Source organism: Lissotriton vulgaris, chromosome 6 (genome assembly GCF_964263255.1).
Source record: "Lissotriton vulgaris chromosome 6, aLisVul1.2, whole genome shotgun sequence".
NCBI classification, from domain to species: Eukaryota; Metazoa; Chordata; class Amphibia; order Caudata; family Salamandridae; genus Lissotriton; species Lissotriton vulgaris.
In genome coordinates, this window is record NC_141694.1 from 497,038,027 (window position 1) to 497,059,036 (window position 21,010).

Below are 21,010 nucleotides of genomic sequence, written 5' to 3' on the forward strand. Positions count from 1 at the left end.
AGATTAAAAGAAAAAGTCAATTTTGCAATTGGCCTCACACGCCACAGGTCAGACTCAAAGTCCACTAATCCCCACCAGGGACCTACGATCCATGTTGGTCATGATTTGTATGAGTTACAGATTGTGGAGCCAGTCATAAATTGAGAATGTATGTGTTTTATCTGCATTCATTCGTAACCATAACAACACTTTAACTGTGGATTTTTTTGGATGACTGTGACATTTGGATGTGTGGAGGGCTTAAGAGCAGGCAGGGGCTACTTGGCCTCTGCTATGGGGGCTGAGTTGATTTCCCTCAGCTGCTCCGGGGCCTGTCCTTCTATGGTTCTTCAAGCGGAACCAGGTACAACCCAATCAGCACTGGATTCAGCAGTGGGAGCGATGGTGAGCAGTCAAATACTTTTCAGGGAGGTAGTGTGGGTGTAGACAAGCTCAGCACTCCGTTACCAGAAGCACAATAAAGTGGGATTAAAGTACCTTACTTTCAACACTACAGCAACCAAAAACAGTCACAATTATTGTCTGGGCACTAGGGCTCCTGCGCTTTGTAGTCTCGCCAATCTTGTCCCCCCCCCCCCCCAATTTTGGTGTTCCCTCTAATGAGAATATAAGGCGGCCTCCGACTCTAGGGGATTGAAGTGATTCTCACAGCAGCATGAGGTAATAATAATAAGAAGAATAATCCACATTTGTAAAGCGCACAATCACCCGTAAGGGTCTCTAGGCGCTGGGGGTCGTCAGGAAGATTAAGCAAGCTATTGCCCAGAGTGAGATGGTGCTGGGCTAATCTGCCACCGGTGCCGGGGATCGAAGCGTGATCCCCAGATTCTGGAGTCAGTCGTCCTAGTCGCGGCGCCACACCTCTTCCACAGGTACAGCGGCACAGCACCTCAGGTGCAGTTATAAAGGCAATGGCACAACCCATCTGAGATCAATCACTTCTCAACAGTGACACTCTATGCGTCAGCACAACTTCATGGATAGCAGTGAACTGTGCCTGAACATGAGATTCAGCTCAGTGGCACAATCCTCCTGGGGAAAGGTCTACTAGGGGGCAACTGCCACTGTCCATGATTTCACAATTCCTCATGCATAATCTGCAGCCCATATGCCTCAGGATATGCAGGTTGCTACTCAGTATTCTTTCAGTTGATGGACCCATCCTTCTTGCCTAGCAGGTTGGCTCAGGTCCGATATTCAGCTTCTTCTAGCAAGAAGAGACTCCAGGTGATGTCCCTTTACCGTAGAGAAGCTACCGGTCAGACACCAGCTCTGATTGCACAGCAGTCCTGAGTACTCTGTAAAGAACTCTCCTCCTTGGTTGAATTTAATTTGGAACAGCAAGTGCACCAGAGGCTGCCACTTTTATGCAGTTAGAGCAGACAGGGGGAATTTGTATTTTCTGCCTGAATTTCCAGAACCGATTTGAGGCAGTTCTTCTTCCATCTGTCCACACAGGCTGTTTTCCAGATACCATGTTTGTGCAGAGTGAACTTAACAGCAGTGTAGTCTAGTCTGTGGTACCCTCCACAGAGGTGCGACAAGAATAGGTACGAGCTTTCTTCTCCTTGCACATCAACAGCATAGTGATTAGGGAAAGAGGAAAGTCATGTCTCGCCAAAAGAACCCCTCTCGCCTTACCAGAGACTTCAGGATCAGACTTCATACCCACCATCTACCAAATGGCAATGCTCAAGAAACATCAAATCAGTTTGTGTATTAATCAGGAAAACTAAACAGCACCCTTCAGCAAAAGGGCCTGATAGAATTTTGATAGCGATCCGGTCTCCTCTTTCCACTTCGAGGTCCCCTACCTGCAGCTTCAGGAATGTCACCAATACATTTTTAGTGTCTGGGAAAACAAACACATCCCTATCCAAAATAAAACCTGCATGGCTTCATTACTCTGGTTCACTCATAGACATTATGCATGTACTGTACCACACAGGCTGCATAGGTATATCATACACAAAGGGTGCTAGGAGTAGGATCGGGGTTAGCTAATAGCAGACCTGCACAGCTTTAAAATAATGTTGCATAGTAATGTGAAGCAATAATAGTAAATAGTTTGGGAATGAATATGTTTTTGTATAGAAGCAAAGTACTGAAAGTACTGTAGAATAATATTTGTGTAGGTTAAAAGGTCATGACAGATGCACAGGCAGCCAGACCTAAAAATTCATGTAGAGTATTTGACTGCCCTCCTCCCATTTGTGCTGCGGTGTGAATCGAACTTGGCAAAGCGCAGCAAATCATACGTATATCTTGGCGCTCAACCAGCACAATCAAGTGTGCAGAGACTAAAAACAGAAAAGTGTTCTCAATGTTCTTGAATTCAACAAAGTCTGTGCAACGATGGAGAAGCATACAATTTTAGACATAAAATGACCAGTTATTGAAGACACTTTAATAGCATTACAATGTCATGTGTGCGCCCCTGAAAGTTTAACCTTAAGCAGCTGGATAAACAAAATTATCACAGCTCTGTAGAGGGCAAGCAATTTGTAGAAACACAACTTCTGCCAAATTGAGACATATACTCCTGGTACCCAACATGTGGGTGGAGCCAAAGCCCCCATCTAGTAATGCTCATTGTCTGGTGACAGCTACACTGTCAAGCCAGACAATAAAAAGCATTGGAAAAATCAACAGGTCTCACTTATGCAAGCGATATTATATTGGCTTGCCAATTGCATTGTATCGTAATTGCATTTATTTAGCGCTTACTACCCCTGGACAGAGAGAGTGGGGTATAATGGAGCGGGGTAGATTAGGTAAAGTGGGATAGGGTATAGTGGAATGGGATAGAGTGGGGGTAGAATTGATTGAGGTGGAATGTAGTAGATTGCAGAGGGGCAGATTGGAGTAGCACTAAGTGAAGGAAACTGAGATCACTGTAATAATGTGTATTGTATTAAAAGCAATATAACAACTGTACGATAAATAATTACAATTATAAAAATGCTAGGCAAGAAAAAACACCCATCCAACCCAGTGAGAGAAATACGAGGACGGCGATTTTTAATGTAAAAATTGGCATTATCAAATGTTCTTACAACTACTCTGATGTAAGAGGCAGTATGTAAGATCTAAAAACGTTGTTCTTCCTATTGCTTGGCAGCTCTGGGTTAAACAAAAAAATTATCATGGCTGCCAGCAATATTAGAACAATTAAGGCTTCAGATACTTTTTCTGCAACTCAGGAGAACGAGGGAGGGAGATAGATAGAAATACAGACACCAGCACGTTACCACCAGGTACTTGCCGAACTCTGGCGGGTGCATCGGTCTGTGAAGCTGGAATCACAGAGACATACGTTTTAGTTTCAAAGAAACAAGTACAGAGCACTCTCAGGGTCTTATCGCTCCATTTATTTTAAACAGATGTGTTTCGGCGAGTTTGCCTTCCTTAGTGCTTATTGTCAAATGAAGCTCGCACCATCATATCGATTTCTTTACATTTGAAAACCCCCATGAAGCACTCTCAATGAGGATTAAAAAGCGTGGCAAGGAAGAAAGGACTAATGTCATCTCAGTCTTCCTACTTTATTCTCACCCGCCAAATTTGCATTAAACATTTACTGAGAACTCCAAATTAAAATATCTGTGTCATGTTATGAAAGCGACATGATGGTGTTAACTTCGTAACTTCATTTGACAATAAGCATTGTGTAAAGCAAACTTGCCGAAACTAGTCTGCTTAAAATAAACGGAGAGATAAGACCCAGAGTGCTCCGTACCCGTTTCTTTGAAACGAAAACGTTATATATATATATATATATATATATATATATATATATATATATATATATATCCTACTGGCGGTCGCCAGTAGGTAGTTATAGTTAGGATTATTTTCAATGCAAAATCTCAACATTCTTTTGTGAATAACTTTGGCGCCGGTTGAGGAATCTGCTTGAACATTTCCTCAAATTTGCCCCGCGGCGCTCCGGTCCTTCCTTGAAAGTTTGGGGGGGGGGGATTCGTGAAGCGGGGGCCGAGATAAAAGGGGGGTCCCAAAACGTGTTTTCCCCATGTTAATTTCCATAGGGCGGTCGACCTCACTTTTAGCCCGAACGGCTGAATGGATTTCCACCAAACTTGGCAAAATTGTAGGGACTGGTAGCCCGATGTGCCTTTGCTATGTCTCAAGATATATGCTCCAGTGGTTTTTACGAAAATTAACTTTAAAAAAATATATATATTGGGCTATATATATGTTAGAGCCCAAATGTAGCCCAATGTAGCCCAAAGATGGCCACCAGAGACAAAAAAAAAACAAATGTAGCCCAAATATCAGCCAGATGTAGCCCAACTATAGCCCAATGACAGAATGTCCCAGAGTGTTCTAAAGAACAACTAGAGCGCTAACAGTCTTACTTATGACAAAAGTATGGCACACCTGAAGTCATCTTGATTGGAATAAAGTGTTAACACTTAAAACATGTAATTTGCAAAGGAACAAAATGAGGGGGTTCATTTTGCCATAGAAATGATTATTAGTGCTGAAGAAAGAAAAATTAGGGCACATTTTGAGTGACTTCTCAAATCCTCTTATATTTCATTAAAAAAATTCCGATATGCAGTCTCCCAAGATGGCCACCAAAGACAAAAGAGCCCAAATGTAGCCCAAATATCAGCCAGATGTAGCCCAACTATAGCCCAATGACAGAATGTCCCAGAGTGTTCTAAAGAACAACTAGAACGCTAACAGTCTTACTTCTGACAAAAGTATGGCACACCTGAAGTCATCTTGATTGGAATAAAGTGTTAACACTTAAAACATTTAATTTGCAAAGGAACAAAATGAGGGGTTTCATTTTGCCATAGAAATGTTATATATTACCTACTGGCGGTCGCCAGTAGGTATATATAGTTAGGATTTTTTTGAATAGGGATTTCTGAAAATTCTATGTTGAATAACTTTGGCGTTGATGGACGGAATTGGCTGAAATTGTCAGGAAAATGGCAAATTTTGTTTCTGAGCGTCCCCTGAAAGTTTGGGGGGGTTTCGTCAAGCGGGGGCCGAGAAAAAATGGGGGTCCCAAAACGTGTTTTTAACATTGAGTTTTCCATAGGGCGGTTGGACTCACTTCTAGCTGTCAAATTTTCTCCTCGAAATCATAACATGGTTCCTGCGTGTGGCCTTACGCTGTCCTCTTCAGCAGGGCGGTGCTCCCAGTCACATCAGATCAGACCTAATAACATCTGAGTCAACTAACAAAGCTGGTCACCCGCTTCCTCTCACGACCCAACCGCAGCGCGCGCCTCAAGCCTTGCAGACCAGACCGGATTATTTTACACCATTGCCCCCTTCATTTCCTCATATTTCAATTCTTTGAAGGGCCGTTGGCACATCAGAGGGATTTAATCTGGCGTATAGCTTTAAAAATATCGTAGGGAATTTGGTCATTTCAGACATACGAAAAGGATGGACTCGCCGACTCCCAAAATCAACTTCCTGAGGCACTCTGTGCTGACTTGGTTTTCTGACGTCATCGCCATTTAATGAGGACCATCTAAAATACCTTGTTTCCCTTTTACTTGTAGGCTTGTTCTAATTAGTATGGTTGCTTGTCCAAGATAAGAAAGTAAATGGACAAGTAAAAGAGAACACTTGGAACGGGCTGTTTTTAGAAGCTGACCTGGTTCTTCAATGACGAGTGTATGTGTGTGTGCGCGTATGTGTTTGTCTGTCTGTCTCTCTCCGGGTGAATAGCTGACTGTGAGCAGAACGCCTCCGTTGGATTCCTTAGCGAGTGCATGGATATATGAATGTACAATAGATAACTAATGTGCTTGTTTTCTTATCTGGTAATTTTATAAAATGTGTGTAGTGTGCTTGGTAATACGCACGCACTTATCAGCATTAGTGAATGCATGTTTTGAAATATCGTCAGCATTGGTTAATGTGTCTTCTGAAATATCGCCACCAGTCAATGCGCTTTTATGTCCGGTTTACTTTAAAAGCCAACTTCCCCGCGCACGTATACTTTAAAAGCCCTAGCCGAAATGTGCTTTTCTATCTACTTTGCTTTCAAAGCATTCCACTTTGTTTGAAAGCCTTAGCACAGTTTTTTTAATGTCATTTTGGGGTGTGGGGGAAATCTCCTACATTAATTATTAACTTGTGCATGGCTTTTCATTTATTGGGAATAAAACACATTCAGAGACATAGCCGTGCGCGAGTCAAACAAAACTGGAAATATGTCATGTGCTTGGGAATATTGCCATTTGCCCAATGTTCGTTAAATGGATGCTTTTGAAAAACGAACACTCCCGGTGTTTCTGCAGGAAGGTCGGAAACCCTTTATTTAGTGTTTGAAGTTCAAAAAATGCAGACAGCTCGGCTTGGTAGCACTTACATTCAAATGCTACTCTAAGAAGTGTTAGAAGGAAACAGACGAGGCGCTACTGTGGCAGAAGGCAGACAGAGCCATCCTCTTTAATTCCGGTTTCCCCGCCGCAGGGCATTTACCATTGTGTTGTTGAAGTCCCGTAATTTTGGCATATGGGTGAACGCCTGCTAAATGGACGACTCAAAAATGGAGGCATTCAAAATCTAACAAAAATTGCAAAGGGATTTATTTTTGGGGTAACATGGACACCGATATGATTTCATTTGTGTTTTGGTTTTACTGTGACTGTTTTAACATCGCTTTTTATTACCTTGTGCTCTCTCTGGTGTTTTTGGATGGTTAGTATTATTGCATCGTTTTTTTTTTCACCTTTTATTGCTATTTTTGTTATATTGTTCTTTACAGCCTAATTAACTATAAATGTAGCGCTATTGGGTCTGATTTTTTAAATTTGAATTATCTGTTGATGCACAGGACAAAGACAAATGCTTCTGACTAAGACTAATTCCAAACATAGACGTGCATGAGTGAATCAAAAATGGTAATATTTCCAAGCGCACTCCACACGCGACCTGGTTTTGTTTGCTTATATTCAGATAAAAGTCCAAGGAATATTAGCAGTGTGCTCCCACTTTGGATTCAAAGCCTTCCACAACAATAGCACTCTCCATAATCACAGCATTACTCAACACCACAGCATCACCCAGGGCCACCACAGCATTACTCAGGGCCAACACAGCATCACTCAGGGCCACAACAGCATCACCCAGGGCCACAAAAAAATTACTCACTGACACCACAGCATCACTAAAGGCCAAAAACAGCATCACTCGGGGCCAAAAGCTCCACCACTCAGGGTCATCACAGTACTACCCAGGGCCATAAAAAACATCACTCAGCACCAGCACAGCATCACTCAGCACCAGCACAGCATCACTCAGCACCAGCACAGCATCACTCAGCGCCACCACAGCAGCACCAAAGCATCACTCAGTACCACACAATATCACTCGCCACAAACAATGCAACACTCCCCACCACCACAGCATCACTCACCGCCACCACAGCATCACTCACCGCCACCACAGCATCACTCACCGCCACCACAGCATCACTCTGCACCACAACAGCATCACTCTGCACCACCACAGCATCACTCTGCACCACCACAGCATCACTCTGCACCACCACAGCATCACTCTGCACCACCACAGCATCACTCTGCACCACCACAGCATCACTCAGGGCCACCACAGCATCACTCAGGGCCACCACAGCATCACTCAGGGCCACCACAGCATCACTCAGGGCCACCACAGCATCACTCAGCGCCACCACAGCATCACTCTGCGCCACCACAGCATCACTCTGCGCCACCACAGCATCACTCTGCGCCACCACAGCATCACTCTGCGCCACCACAGCATCACTCTGCGCCACCACAGCATCACTCTGCGCCACCACCGCATCACTCTGCGCCACCACCGCATCACTCTGCGCCACCACCGCATCACTCTGCGCCACCACCGCATCACTCTGCGCCACCACCGCATCACTCTGCGCCACCACCGCATCACTCTGCGCCACCACCGCATCACTCACTGCCACCACCGCATCACTCACCGTCACCACAGCATCACTCACCGTCACCACAGCATCACTCTGCAACACCACAGCATCACTCACCTGCACCACCACAGCATCACTCAGGGCCAACACAGCATCACTCAGGGCCACCACAGCATCACTCAGGGCCACCACAGCATCTCTGCACCACAACAGCATCACTCAGGGGTCACCACAGCATCACTCAGGGCCACCACAGCATCAATCAGGGCCACCACAGCATCACTCAGGGCCACCACAGCATCTCTGCACCACCACAGCATCACTCAGGGGTCACCACAGCATCACTCAGGGCCACCACAGCATCACTCAGGGCCACCACAGCATCACTCAGGGACGCCACAGCATCACTCAGGGACGCCACAGCATCACTCAGGGACGCCACAGCATCACTCAGGGACGCCACAGCATCACTCAGGGACGCCACAGCATCACTCAGGAACGCCACAGCATCACTCAGGAACGCCACAGCATCACTCAGGGACGCCACAGCATCACTATGCGCTACCACAGCATCACTGAACGCCACAGAATCACTCGTCGCCACCACAACATCAATCTGTGCAACCATTCAACAACAACAACTGGTTCAAATATGTTCTTTCAATGTTTCAAGCTTTATTACAAATGTCACAATAAGATGTTAATATTTCACTTCAGTTCTTGGATTTTCGTCAGAATAAAAACACTGAACATAATCTTCACAAAAGTTATTTACAAAAGTTTAAGCTATTGCCATTATCAATTACAATAACTTATTTTAGTATTACTTATTTAAAAAAATTAAAAGCCATTGTTATTTGTAATATCAATACATCTAAGTCACGTAAATACAACACATATTGCATTACAAATGCTATAGGTGTCACATTTGCGAAATGTATAACTATTGGCATTGTAAATGACAAAGCTATTAATTTCGCACGTTTCAAAACCAACACATTAAAAAAAATTGTCATTTACAATATGAATTGCTCAAACTACCTTAATGCGAGACCTATTGCATTGCAAATACTTGTTTTACTAAGTTTCCCCACCTTACCTTTGTGTCATAGGGAAACAATTTCATTTACATGTCTTGAAATCTGTACTTTATTACACAAAACCCAGACTGAATTACAAATAAATCACTTTAGAACTAAATTTCCCAAAGTATGTGTTGGTTGCCACTCCAAGTACACAATCATTGGTCTACAATAGAGACTTTGTCCCAATCAAGAAGGATGGAAAGTTTTTACTAACGGACAACAGACCTGTACTACACCAAAAACCTGTGTGGCAAATCATTCTTCCATCAGTTATTTAACATAGAACAAGGGATGTTTAGTCTTGTGATACAGATGCCCCGCAAGTGGAATCCTAATTCATGGGCAACTATACATTTTAAGACACACTAAAGAAAAACGCCCAGTGCCGATAGCTCTGCATTATGGATTGTGGGGAAATCCACCTAAACACCACTTGTGAAGAAAACAAAAATTGTTTCTTTTGGATATATTCAATCATAAATCTTTTCAACCCATAAAATCTGGAGGGCGGGGACACTACTTCCTTACAAATAAAATGTAGAGCATGGCATTTTTCCTTAGTTTTCAAGTTCACACTAACGAGGAGGAACACACAAATGTATGTTGTTCAAAATGAGTGTGGTGTTCATGGGGATATTTAAAATATGAAGGAATTGACGTCTCAGAGAAAGGCTTCAGGAGAGCCCGATGTGACTAGAAGACAACATGCACTGATCTTCTGTTTGTATTCTTCTGCCATTCATTACTTAAAAATGCAACATGCGTATAGTTGCTTCTTTCCAGGTAGAATGGGATCTCAAGCAAGTACTTGCACATATTGGAAAGGACTTAAAACACTATCTTTGTAAGCAGCAGTCAGGTAGCTAGGTTAAACATTTAAGCAGGTTGTAGATTTACTGCATAAACCATCCAAAAGTCATCTGCCTCTTCTATTACTAGTTGTCTTTGTGTTCGGCCATAACCCTGTACTGCACTCAACTGCCCTTTGGCAACGTTTGCACTTTAGAATGATCAGAAACATACACAGATAGTATGTTACAGGCTTCTTAGCAGAACGACCCGTCAAGAGCAGCATCTTCTCTGCTTAGCCCACTCTAACTGCCAATCTAGCCACACAGTTGCTCACTACCAATCTGTGACCTTAAGTAGGGTTAAACTGAGCAAGGAAAACATTATAAAAACAGCAAATCATAACAAGACCATAGCACTGCTGAAAAATGTTCCAGTTAACATTAGTTGCAAAGCAGCTGCCCAGGCTATTCTCCGTGCAAGAACTGTACTGAGTGCCCTCTAAGGCCTAGAAATAACGTTGATTATACGGAGCTGAATTTTTTGGGGGGGTTTTACTGCATAGTGGATCCTGTACTTTATATCTTGATAGTACTATCATCATCATTAAACTTTATTACTATCTCAGAGATTCAAATAAGTACATCACAGCACAGGTTCCATTTAAAAAGCAAAAAAAGTATAATAAAATCATTAAGAAAGGATTATCAGTAGACATTGCAGCAATTCATTACACAATGAGTATAAATTCATGGATAAAAAGGCAAGAATCGGAGTAAAAACTTCCTCAGCCTAACCTACATAGCATGCAGAAAACGATAAATATCGAAGACTATCAATCTACGGGTATCCGTAGACAGCAGCCTCATGATTTCAAGATAATGGCCCGGACCAACAGCGCTACATAGTGGTATTATCCATTTTTTTCAGAAACAATAGATTCTGTTGAAGATTTACACGCAGGACATAAATCAACTACAGGAGGATACATGGAACATCTCAAGCAGAAAAGGTTAGTTGGTAGGGTCTTGTATCTAAACTGCAAAAAAAGCTTGCGGGCCAACGGAGGAGTAATTTCATCTATTCCCGTTTCAAAACATGGGACATGTTTATAAGTTTAAAAAGCTTTAGTTAGGCCTGAGGCATGTTCTATTAGTTCCAATTGTACTATTTTTTCCCAGTACATCTTTTTCAGCTTGTCTCTCGGGATACTGCTCATGAATCCTGGGCTAGACCAAAAACTGTCCATCCCCAGTTTCCATAGTAGATCACGCAAGTGGGAAAACCATCTTATAGATGCAGCCTGATGAAATCTTAAAAGATCCCTTAGGGTATCCAGCTTGTTTGTTGTCCAAAGTCTAAACCAGAATGAAATTATTTTGTAGTTTACTTTATGCTTTAGTTGTTTGTGAGCAATGTCAAAGTAAAAAGGAATCAAAGTGGAACTGTCAGGGAGATCTACAAGCGATCTTAAGAATAGATTTTCAACTGTGGACAGAGAGGCCAAAGAACAAACACCCCAAAGTTCCGCCCCATTAAGTACCCCGCCCAAAACCTTAGTATTGTAGATGTGAAGAGCGGAGGCTTTTTGCCTGGACACTGTCCTCCTGTGTATCTTACTTATGTGGACACACTGTTGAATTAGTTGGAGTTTTGCCTTTTCTGCCTGTGGGATCCAGCTAATTGAAGGAGTAAATTGAATCCCCAAGTAGCCAAAAGCTTCGACCTTCTCCAGTTTAGTGCTACCCGCCCACATTAGTCTGGTCTTTGCTACATTTTTACCTTTGTCAAAGATCATAAATTTGGTCTTGGACTCATTTAGGCTGAGGCCTCTTTCTTTACAAAACTTTAAAAAATCGTTTCAAAGTTGCTGCAAACCTTGGGGCGATTTTAAAATTAAAAGAATGTTGTCGGCAAATAACAATGCCGGGACACTACCTAACCCTATTTTTGGGGCGTCACAGCCATCTTTATATAAAAACTCTACCACTCCATTAATAAAGTAAAGAGTGTTGGAGTGAGCACACACCCTTGTCTCACTCCTCGCTTTACTGGAAAAGTTCCAGTGACTTTACTATTGGCACCCCATCTAACCTGTGCAGAATTATCTGAGTGCAATTGAATTAAAATGTTTAAAATACTTTTGGGGACGCCCATCCCTAGTAACAACTCCCATACTTTCTTTTGTGGAACAAGATCGAAAGCTGTGCGTAAAATCCACAAAAGCCACATAAAGCCTTCCGCCTTTTACAACCACTTCCTTCCAATAAATACCTGCGTACTGATTTTTAGAACGAAAACCTGCCTTAAAATCACTTAAAATCTGTGCTTCCCTTATCCAATGTTGGACCCTCCCTAAGATCTGCTTGCATAAGATTTTTTGAAGGGAGTCAGTAAGGCTGATAGGCCTATAATTCAGTGGGACAGATCTATCTCCTTTTTAAAAATTGGCACAATTTCAGCTACCTGCCAGGAAGGTGGAATAGGGGCACCAGCCAATATCAGGTTGTATATCAAATGTATATATAAACCCCATAGTACTATCAATTTGGTTTGAACTAAAATGAACATTCGAATTGTAATAATGCCTGTACTCTTAGTGTGTCACCCTTTTAATGTTACCACCCCAGGCACTTTCCAGTCGCTCGATGATGCCCGTGCTGCAATATAGCACCCACAAAAAGTTTGAAATGCTAGAAGGAAATACACTAGTAAACAAGCACTGGCAATGCCCATATATCAGGCTTATGAATGCACAGTCAAGCCAAACCTAAAAAATCCATATACCTTAATAACCATCCTTCTCCCATCTGTCCCATGCTGCCAGAGGAAGGAAAGTAAAGTAAATTATCTAGTTACCCAAGACATTTTAATAACATTAGAACGATATGGATGTACGTGCCCCTATAGGTCCAAGCTCAGGCAGCTGGATATCACAGCTGTGAGGAAGCAAGGACGTTTTTCGTAAAAGCACAGAACGTCTGCTTATTCTAAACATGTATACTTGACTCCCGATATGTGGGTGAAGCCACAGCCACTCTTCTGGTGAGTCTCGACATAACTGTCTGACCATAAAAATTGAAAAAAGTGTCATCCCTTTCAAAAGTGTCAACTGTCCAATGGCTAAACAACACATATGGAGGGAAACCTCAATTATTCAATCTGCAGGAGTCGATATTGTAATTATCTTTTTTTACCACCAAACGTAGCAGGTGCTTCGCTGCAATTTCAGTATGTTTAATCTGATGCTTCCCAATGCATCTGTACCTAAGAGCAGGTACAATAAAGACTTCCTTATGGGTACTCCAGTGGAAAAATACGCAGGTTTCAAAAGCTAAAGAGCAGTAATACGTTATACCCACGGGTGAAGGATAATAGTCGATGCTGCCCTAAAGCACATCCAAAGTTTACAATCACACAATTTGAATTTAAAAGTGGAAGCCGGGTACAGTAGATGGAAATACACATAAGTGTTCACTAAGAGAGAAAAGAAAGCAATAAATTGGACCGAAGGCTCCCACGAGGTTTGAGAGAAATATGTGGGATAAAATATAAGCAACATTTGAATGTTGATGTTTACAGCTTTTTCACGCAAGGGTAAAAACGCTAACCACAAAAAGGTAAAGGGTGTTATTTCTAGGGATAAAGGAAAAGCTCCAACAGGGGAAAAACATGCATACTTACTAAAGAGTTGGGCGACTAAGAGGGAGGGGTGGTACTAGAATTTCTATTAGATCACTATAAGAAGAAAAGGCATGTTTAAAACTTAAGTGACATTGGTTGGCATACGTATAGTGCCCTCACCTCAGCCGCCTCCTTCTCGAACTTCTCGATGGTCCTTTTGTCTATACCACCACACTTGTAGATTAGGTGGCCAGTGGTGGTGGACTTGCCAGAGTCGACATGCCCAATGACAACGATGTTGATGTGCGTCTTCTCCTTGCCCATGTTGACAGCTGCTGTATGAATTTACCTGCGATAAAACAAAGTGAGAATCAACGAGGGCGGAGACTGACTCAACCTTCCATTTTGTCGAAAGGTTCTGTCGGACCGAATAAGCCGCCATCTTCGATAGCGCCCCGGAGTTACATGGTCCGCCGCACCATCAGGTGCTGAACTTCCCCAGCATTCATTACCGTTAACTCACCACGACAACACCGAAAGACATTTCAATGGTGTTCACGCACCAGTAGGTCATGAAACGTAAGGCAAATAGCGGAAAAGGCATGACAGCTAACGGCTGGTACCCATTCCAGTGACGTTCATTTTGCACGGTCACCTCCCTTCCCCATCTTCTTCAACATCCCGTAATTGTACAGCGCCGGGAAGCACCTAAGCTTCAGGCTGAAGGAATGGGCGGGGCAAAGTAGCCGGCAAAATCCCTGCCACCAGTATCTGCGGGCATAAGAAGTAACCGATCATCCCTCCCCATAATAACCAGACTGAGCCCTGACAGGATGCCCGTCGCGCTTGCTGATCAAATATCCCATCCCTCTATTTAACAGGTCACCTCCCCTCACCTGCAAAATGTAGACCGCTTCGGTACGGGAAAGGCTGTGCGTGAGCGCCGCCTGTCTTATAAAGCCTTGCGCCGGGCGGGTCCCGCCGCTGACGTCACGCTCCGCCGAATGTTCCCGAGCAAGGGAGCGGGGGCATCTGACAGAGCCAGGAGTAGGGGACACCGGGGAGGAGCGGGAGACAACAGGTGGGGGAAACTGACAGGAGGTGTGCGACCACTGGGGTCTCAAAAGAACAAAAAAGCACCTTCTGACAATTCGTAACAAAGGCTGATCGCTGCGGGAACATACCCGTCGACATTCCGGTTCTTCGCCGTTCACGGGCGCCCTCACAAGTCTAGAAGTCTCAATCGCCATTTTGCTTATGGTACTGTAAGCGTCTAGTGAGGTGACGGAACGCCTGGGAGACGCCCACACCCACCGGACAGCCCTGGGATAACCACGATCGGTGTCAAATTCCAGCTCGTCACTAGCTGTAGAAGATTAAGTACACCACTGACAGGATGAAGACTTTTCCTCGCAAGTCAGACGGTCACTGCTACTATTTTTATTGTATGCGTTTTTATGTAGCGCGGACTTTACCTGAAGGTGTCAGAGCGCTTCACAATAGGAACAGTAATGATACATGAGGAGAAAATTACAAGTGAACTAGACCTTCCACCGATAGATGCACGACCCACATCACCTCTCCATTCTAGCCCCACTCACTTATCTCCATTATATAAACGCTAACACTTCACCATCTCAAACCGCATACTACACTCTACCCACTGCGGTGCTTAGTTTGACATTACTTTTAAGAAGAATCGTGCCTGTTACTGTACGCACAATCCTATGCTAAAAATACTAATACAATGTGTAATATTATTGGGTAATCCTTTAAGCGCTCTAATGCCTTTGAGGGAAGTTCGCGCTGTATAAAACTGCAAAAAACAACAAAGCTAGGTACAACTTCGATACATATTTCTGAAAGGGAAATGCTGGCACATTCGTTGCCTCCCAAATCACATTGTATTATTTCTGAAAGCACATTGCGATGTTCAACCAGTACAGGGGATATTATAGACTATCACAGCCCACCAAGCAACTTTCCGAGTCCTCCATTGACAGACCAACAGCGAAGGACAGACTGCATTAAAGTAACGACAAACAGAGCACCCGCCCGACAGCACCACATGCAGAATCAGAAATTCGCTTACGCATGACTGCGATTGCACACCATCGGCTCCCAACCAAGTAAGCGACGTGACGAGTTCGCCGAATCTGTCCATCGATGTCTACTACTAACTTTCACAGAACTAAAGGAGTCCTTATCTATACTGCTGAAGACTTTACTGTTTCTTTGTCCCCGCCCTCACCCGGCCTAGACCCCACCCCTTACATTTTTTCCTAGATTTACCAGGCTTATTTAAGGTCCTTCGCTCGATAAATGCTGGAAAGGGAAACGACATTTAGAGACATGGTTTCATATTGCTTATATATACACACACACACATATATATAGAGAGAGAAATATTGAACCAGATTCCGGTTAATTGCATAATGCTGCACAGCTTATAATCAACAATGGCAAATAGTATTGGGCAGTCACCCAGAATAACACTACCATTCTTCTTCTTGATTCCTGTATCATATCTTGTATACTTTACATTCTTTTCAGTTCCATTGACGTATCAACACATTTTTAGTGATATAACCCTCTGTCAGTATACATTTTAGGGGTTGCCCTTCGTCAGATGGCTAAAGTAAGCCTATGATTCTACGACGAAGACAAATAAGACATATAATCACATTTCTCTATCTCTCATTTCATTGTTAATAGGGCTCTACAAATGACTACACAACAGCAATGAAAAATTGACTTTGTACAATATATAATATTCTTTGTTGCACAGCCAACTCAATGGGAAATAAAAGCATTTCTACCGTTAACTAAATGTCAAATGCAGTCGTTTTAAACAACACTACGAAAACATCCATTATTGTAATACAACCGAAAAGCAAATACAATTATGTAATGCAATGCAGAAGAGCAAATTCAAATTCAAAGAAGAGTAACTAAATACCGTGTCTGGGATTACTTGGTTGAACCCGGATGTAAAATTGTGAAATGCCTGGTGAATACCCACATATTTCATGACAGTGTTGTCATGCACATCTAGAACCAGAGTCATGTTAAGAAAATGTAACATTTAAAAAAAAAAAATAGTCAAAGCTCTGTGATTTACCAGGTTCTATGCACCTAGGGGCCATTTTATGCATTGCGCCCCAGTGGTGCAAACAGTGTGTGTGCCAGCTTGTGCACCTTGGTGCACAGTTGTATTACAGAACGGGCAGCAGACGCATGTGCGTCCCTTTTGTAATACTGATAGCATTACATTTAGCACCAACATTATCATAAGAGGGCTTTCCTTCATTTGCATGGTGGCATGGCCCCATGCAACTGAGGGAATCTCTTTGTCTTTGCAACCATGTCTATAATATGGCAAATGCTAACAGGCCCTTAGGGTGCATACTCACAGTGCGCCATAAAAAGGTGTCACACTGTCAGTGCACCTCCTGAAGATAGCCCTCTGGAGGGTGTAGGGAGGTCCAATAGTCCTGCCTGGAACTCCTCTGCAGGTGGGTACAGTTACTCACAGCACCTGTCTGCAGGAAATTCATCTCCTTTCTTTAAAGTGCAGGCGGCATGCCTCAGGCACTGTATAAAACGGAGCTGCATTGAAGCAGCCACGCCGTATTTCACTGAATGTGCTGCCCCAGGACAGCACACGTTGGTGGCACATAATTTACAGCAACTTACGGGACCAATCTTCTGGACTTAAGATGAGTACGGGGCAAGGTCCATAGCAGCTCCAATAGGTCACCTCAGGCAGCACTAGCCAGGTGCAGAAGTGCTTTCCAGCATTGGGTGCCCTGTGTAAGTCTATCTGTATCGGTCTGGTCACAAAGATGCTGCAAACTGGGACAGGGGGGCCAATCAGACTGAACCGAAAAGCGGGTTCAGATCTCGCGATGCTCAGGGATGTGGGGACACCTTTGGTCCTCTTTTCCTCCGGCCAGGGTGGCTGCGTGCAGAGGAGTCCAGAGGCGATGTGTTTTCACTGTGGAGATAATCACGGTAGAGGAGGCCTGCACAAAGAGGCTGCAGGCGGTGTTGGAAAATCCACTGTTGACAAACCCAAGGTGGGCTTTGTCTCTGGAAGGTCTTGGGCCCACACTGGCACAGCTGGGACACTTCAACTCAGGCTAGGAGGCACAGGTGCAATGGTGCTTTCCGGTGTCAGGTTTTCGGCAGTACAGAATCCTCACAGTTCTTCTGGGTTGCCTGCAGGATGCATGGGAGCAGCTTCGCTACTCAACTGGAGCTCCTGGATTTTGGGCGAAGGGTTGGTAGTCCTCCCGGGCTTTTGGAGGTACAGCAGCTGAGGGACAAGTCATCTTTGGCGCAAAGGTCGAGGACAGCAGGCAGGCCAGCAGGGTTGGCACCAAGTCAGTTGCTGCTCTTTTCTTGCTTTTGTGGCTCTTCAATGTCCATCTTCTTTCAGGTTGGCAGGATCGGATATCCTGGTACCAGTGGTACCCTTAAATACAAGATTTAGGGGTGTTAGTGGAGTGTAGGGTAGTAGCCAATTGGCTACTTAGCCCTGGGGTCACTATGCCCCCTATATGACCACTTCCTGTGGAAAGTGGGCATAACCCTGTCCCATTGTTCCTAATTCAGCCATCACCAAGTTGCCAGTCTTTTCATTTTCGTGTCCACATCAGGTAGTTCTCCTTCAGGGTGAAACTAGCCTGAGGGTGAACACATATCTCTGACTACTAATTTTACTGCCCATCCACGCACCAAATGGGCCGTGGTCAGGGAAGTTGGCATCCTCTCATCTCTAAGAGTAGCCAGATTTGCATACCAAAGATGGTGGGCTCTTTGAAGCTCCCTGCCTTGGAGTGCTAATTTACAGGTCATCCTGCTGGAAGGGGTGTAAAACACCCTCTGCCAGAGCAGGCGTTGTTCCTGACCTCCTGAGAGCATGGGCTCTCACCCTTGGGGTTTAGAAAGCCATCTGTGGCCGCAGGCTGGTCCGTACCAGTCAGCCAGCACGCTAGTAGTTGGTAGGTTTTCAGGGGCACCTATAAGGGGACCTCTGGGTGCATGTATTAATACATCATCCCTGGAATCAGTGTGAGTGTATTAATACAAGATGTTTGATACCAAACATCTTCAGTTTCAGTGAAGCCATCTTGTAGCTTTCTGAACTCGTTTTTGACCAGTGTCCATCACATGTTCTTAAAATGGCTTTCATGGTCACTTGTACTGGCAGTAATTGGCCAGCACAGGGGAATATCTGCTTATGCAAGTATGTCCACACATGTAGTGTAGTGCACCCTGCCTTAGTGCTGCAGGCCCACTAGTAGCATTTAATTTACAGGCCCTGGGCACATGTAGTGCACTTTACTAGAGACTTACAAGTACATTTGATATCCCAATTGGGTATGACCAATGCTACCAACTACAGTACATGCACTTCAGCACTGGTTAGCAGTGGTAAAGTGCTCAGAGTCCTAAGGCCCAAAAAAATGAATTCAGAAAATAGGGAAGAGGAAGGCAAAACGTCTGGGGGTGACCCTGCAGAAAGGGCCATTTTCAACATGACTCCTCTCCAGCCTTAAGGCAGAGGAGACTAATCAATACCTCGATGGACATCCGTGCTTAAGCGATAAAACGTAGACAATGGCCCTCCTCTGCAAGGGCCCTTGTCAGTTCTATGCCTCTCTGAACTCAGTTGGATCCCATTGTCTATTCTTCTTGAGCCACTGAACTGACCCACTGGGAACCTTTTTCCTCATCTGAGGCCCTTATCTGTGCATCACTGAGCCTTAACTAGCTCACAAATGCTTCCCAGTAGGCAGACAGTACGTCCATGGCCAACAAAGTGATGTAGCAAATTCCACCCCTTGGATTCAACTTCTATCTCCAACCCAAGGAACATTCTGCCCATTAGGACAGTAACCAACTGAGGCCACTGACAGCTGTCAGTGTCAGGAGCCAGGCCCGAGCCATCCACGGGTAGGTGAGGCCCCAAAACTGGGATATTGGGTAGGCCTCTCTTCCAGCCTTTGAGGCTTGCAAGGAGTTTCCTATGGCTCTTAAGAGTTCTCTGACTTCTGAGCTGTCTCAGAGTGAGGGGCAGTAGCCCTGAGTGTTTTGTAATCTACTTCCACTCTACCTCCCACCATTTCAAGGGTGGTGTCCTTACACTGTAAGTAAAAAGCTTTATTGTTAGATTAATTCAAATCGTTACAATATGAAATACAGTGACAAATAGAGTTCGTTAAAATAATAAAAATAAGAACTTCCCCAGGCTCATGAATCAGCGAACCTGCTATAAAATTGAATCCTGTTTTATGCAAGTAGAGAAGAGGCGCCATAACATGTAAGAGTCATTTTTGACAGCTCTAATTCAGGGAATTAGGATTAAAACTGTTCGGGTGGAAAAAAGTGTGTTGTGCAATGGGAAGACCTGTGCAAATGTAACTGTGAGTAAGACAGAGATTCAAGTCCAATGCAGTGTTTATAGGGCAAGGTGCTTTACCCCAGTCCCTGGTGAAGAACAGAGGTCACTGCTGCATGGCTGTGCAGACTGGTAAAGCACTTTCTTTAAGGCCTGGTCTACTCCCTGTAGGTATTTTACTGTTCAGGAGATAGCTCAAGGATCCGCTGAGTTTAAACATGCTATTCTTGTTTGCCTGCAAGAGCGGACCCCAGCCTGGTTCCAGAAGGATGTGAGCCAGCAGCGGCACAAATTTAAAGTAGACTTGCAGAGGCAGAAAGTGTGTGGATCGCGTCTTCCTTTTGTTGGCCACTCAGCTTTAAGCATGGGCGGAAAATCGGTTCCGCTCGCGGATTTTGGGTAAATTCGCAATCTGCGAGATTCGCGAATTTCCCGCAAAATCCGCAAATTCGCACGCAGCGGATTTTTTTTTCTTGGTGATACAATTTTGCGGCGTGCGGCGTTCACTTTCCGTCATTCAGCGTGTGCCGAGTTGTTTTTCTCGATATTTTGCGAGTGCTGCGCCATTTTGGATCTTGCTGCGGGATCCCGCGGGAGTTTGGCGACCGCGATTACGTCATCGCGGCTTGCCACCTTGCACAGCGAGAGTTTGTTAACGCGAGTACGCCGTGATCACGTATCGCGGGAGTTCGCAATTGCGAACACGTAGATGCGGCGGGCAGCAACAATCTCGCACTCGCGAAACTACAAAATTTGCAATTCTGCACAAGAAATCCACCAGCAAGCAGCATAAACCTTCTGGAAATGATGATTTTTATCAGAATAACTCCTCAGGTTGACATTTGCCTGCACTTTTTTTTGCAAGGAGTCCATTTTTTTGGGGGGGGGGGAGGAAGTGCCCCACAGTCTCCAACTTCCTGTTCCTGTCCAGCAGGCTCCTCCCCGTGCTTTCTTCATGTGCTGGTCACTTTCATTCGGATTCTTCACCTGGAAGGATTACTTTTTGTGGATGCTGCTGGATATTTGGATTTGAGGCCTTTTTGACTTTCTTTGGATCACTTTTGGATTAGAAATTTCACAAGTAAGTTTGTTTGGGGCATTACAGTTGCTGCAACTACAATTTTGGAATTTTCGATTTTTGGGCTCTTGTTGGGGCCTTTTACCCAGAGGTACTCAGTG

At 44.2% G+C, this 21,010-nt stretch overlaps 1 protein-coding gene across 3 annotated transcripts in view; it reads right to left on the minus strand.

Moving 5' to 3' along the window:
* Positions 1-15,623, minus strand: part of EEF1A1 (eukaryotic translation elongation factor 1 alpha 1) — a 38,923-nt gene extending 23,300 nt beyond the window's left edge. Inside the window, exons 1-2 of one of the 3 annotated variants that reach the window (XM_086926502.1) lie at positions 15,518-15,623; positions 13,606-13,774 (exon numbers count right to left, since the gene is read on the minus strand). In XM_086926502.1, the coding sequence (XP_086782628.1) occupies positions 13,606-13,749 (144 nt within the window). In that variant the 5' untranslated portion in view covers positions 13,750-13,774; positions 15,518-15,623. Of the gene's footprint in view, positions 1-13,605; positions 13,775-13,948; positions 14,115-14,321; positions 14,685-15,517 lie in introns of those variants that run through there. The other 2 variants (XM_086926501.1, XM_086926503.1) reach the window with 2 other exon arrangements.
* Between the last annotated feature and the right edge of the window lie 5,387 nt (positions 15,624-21,010).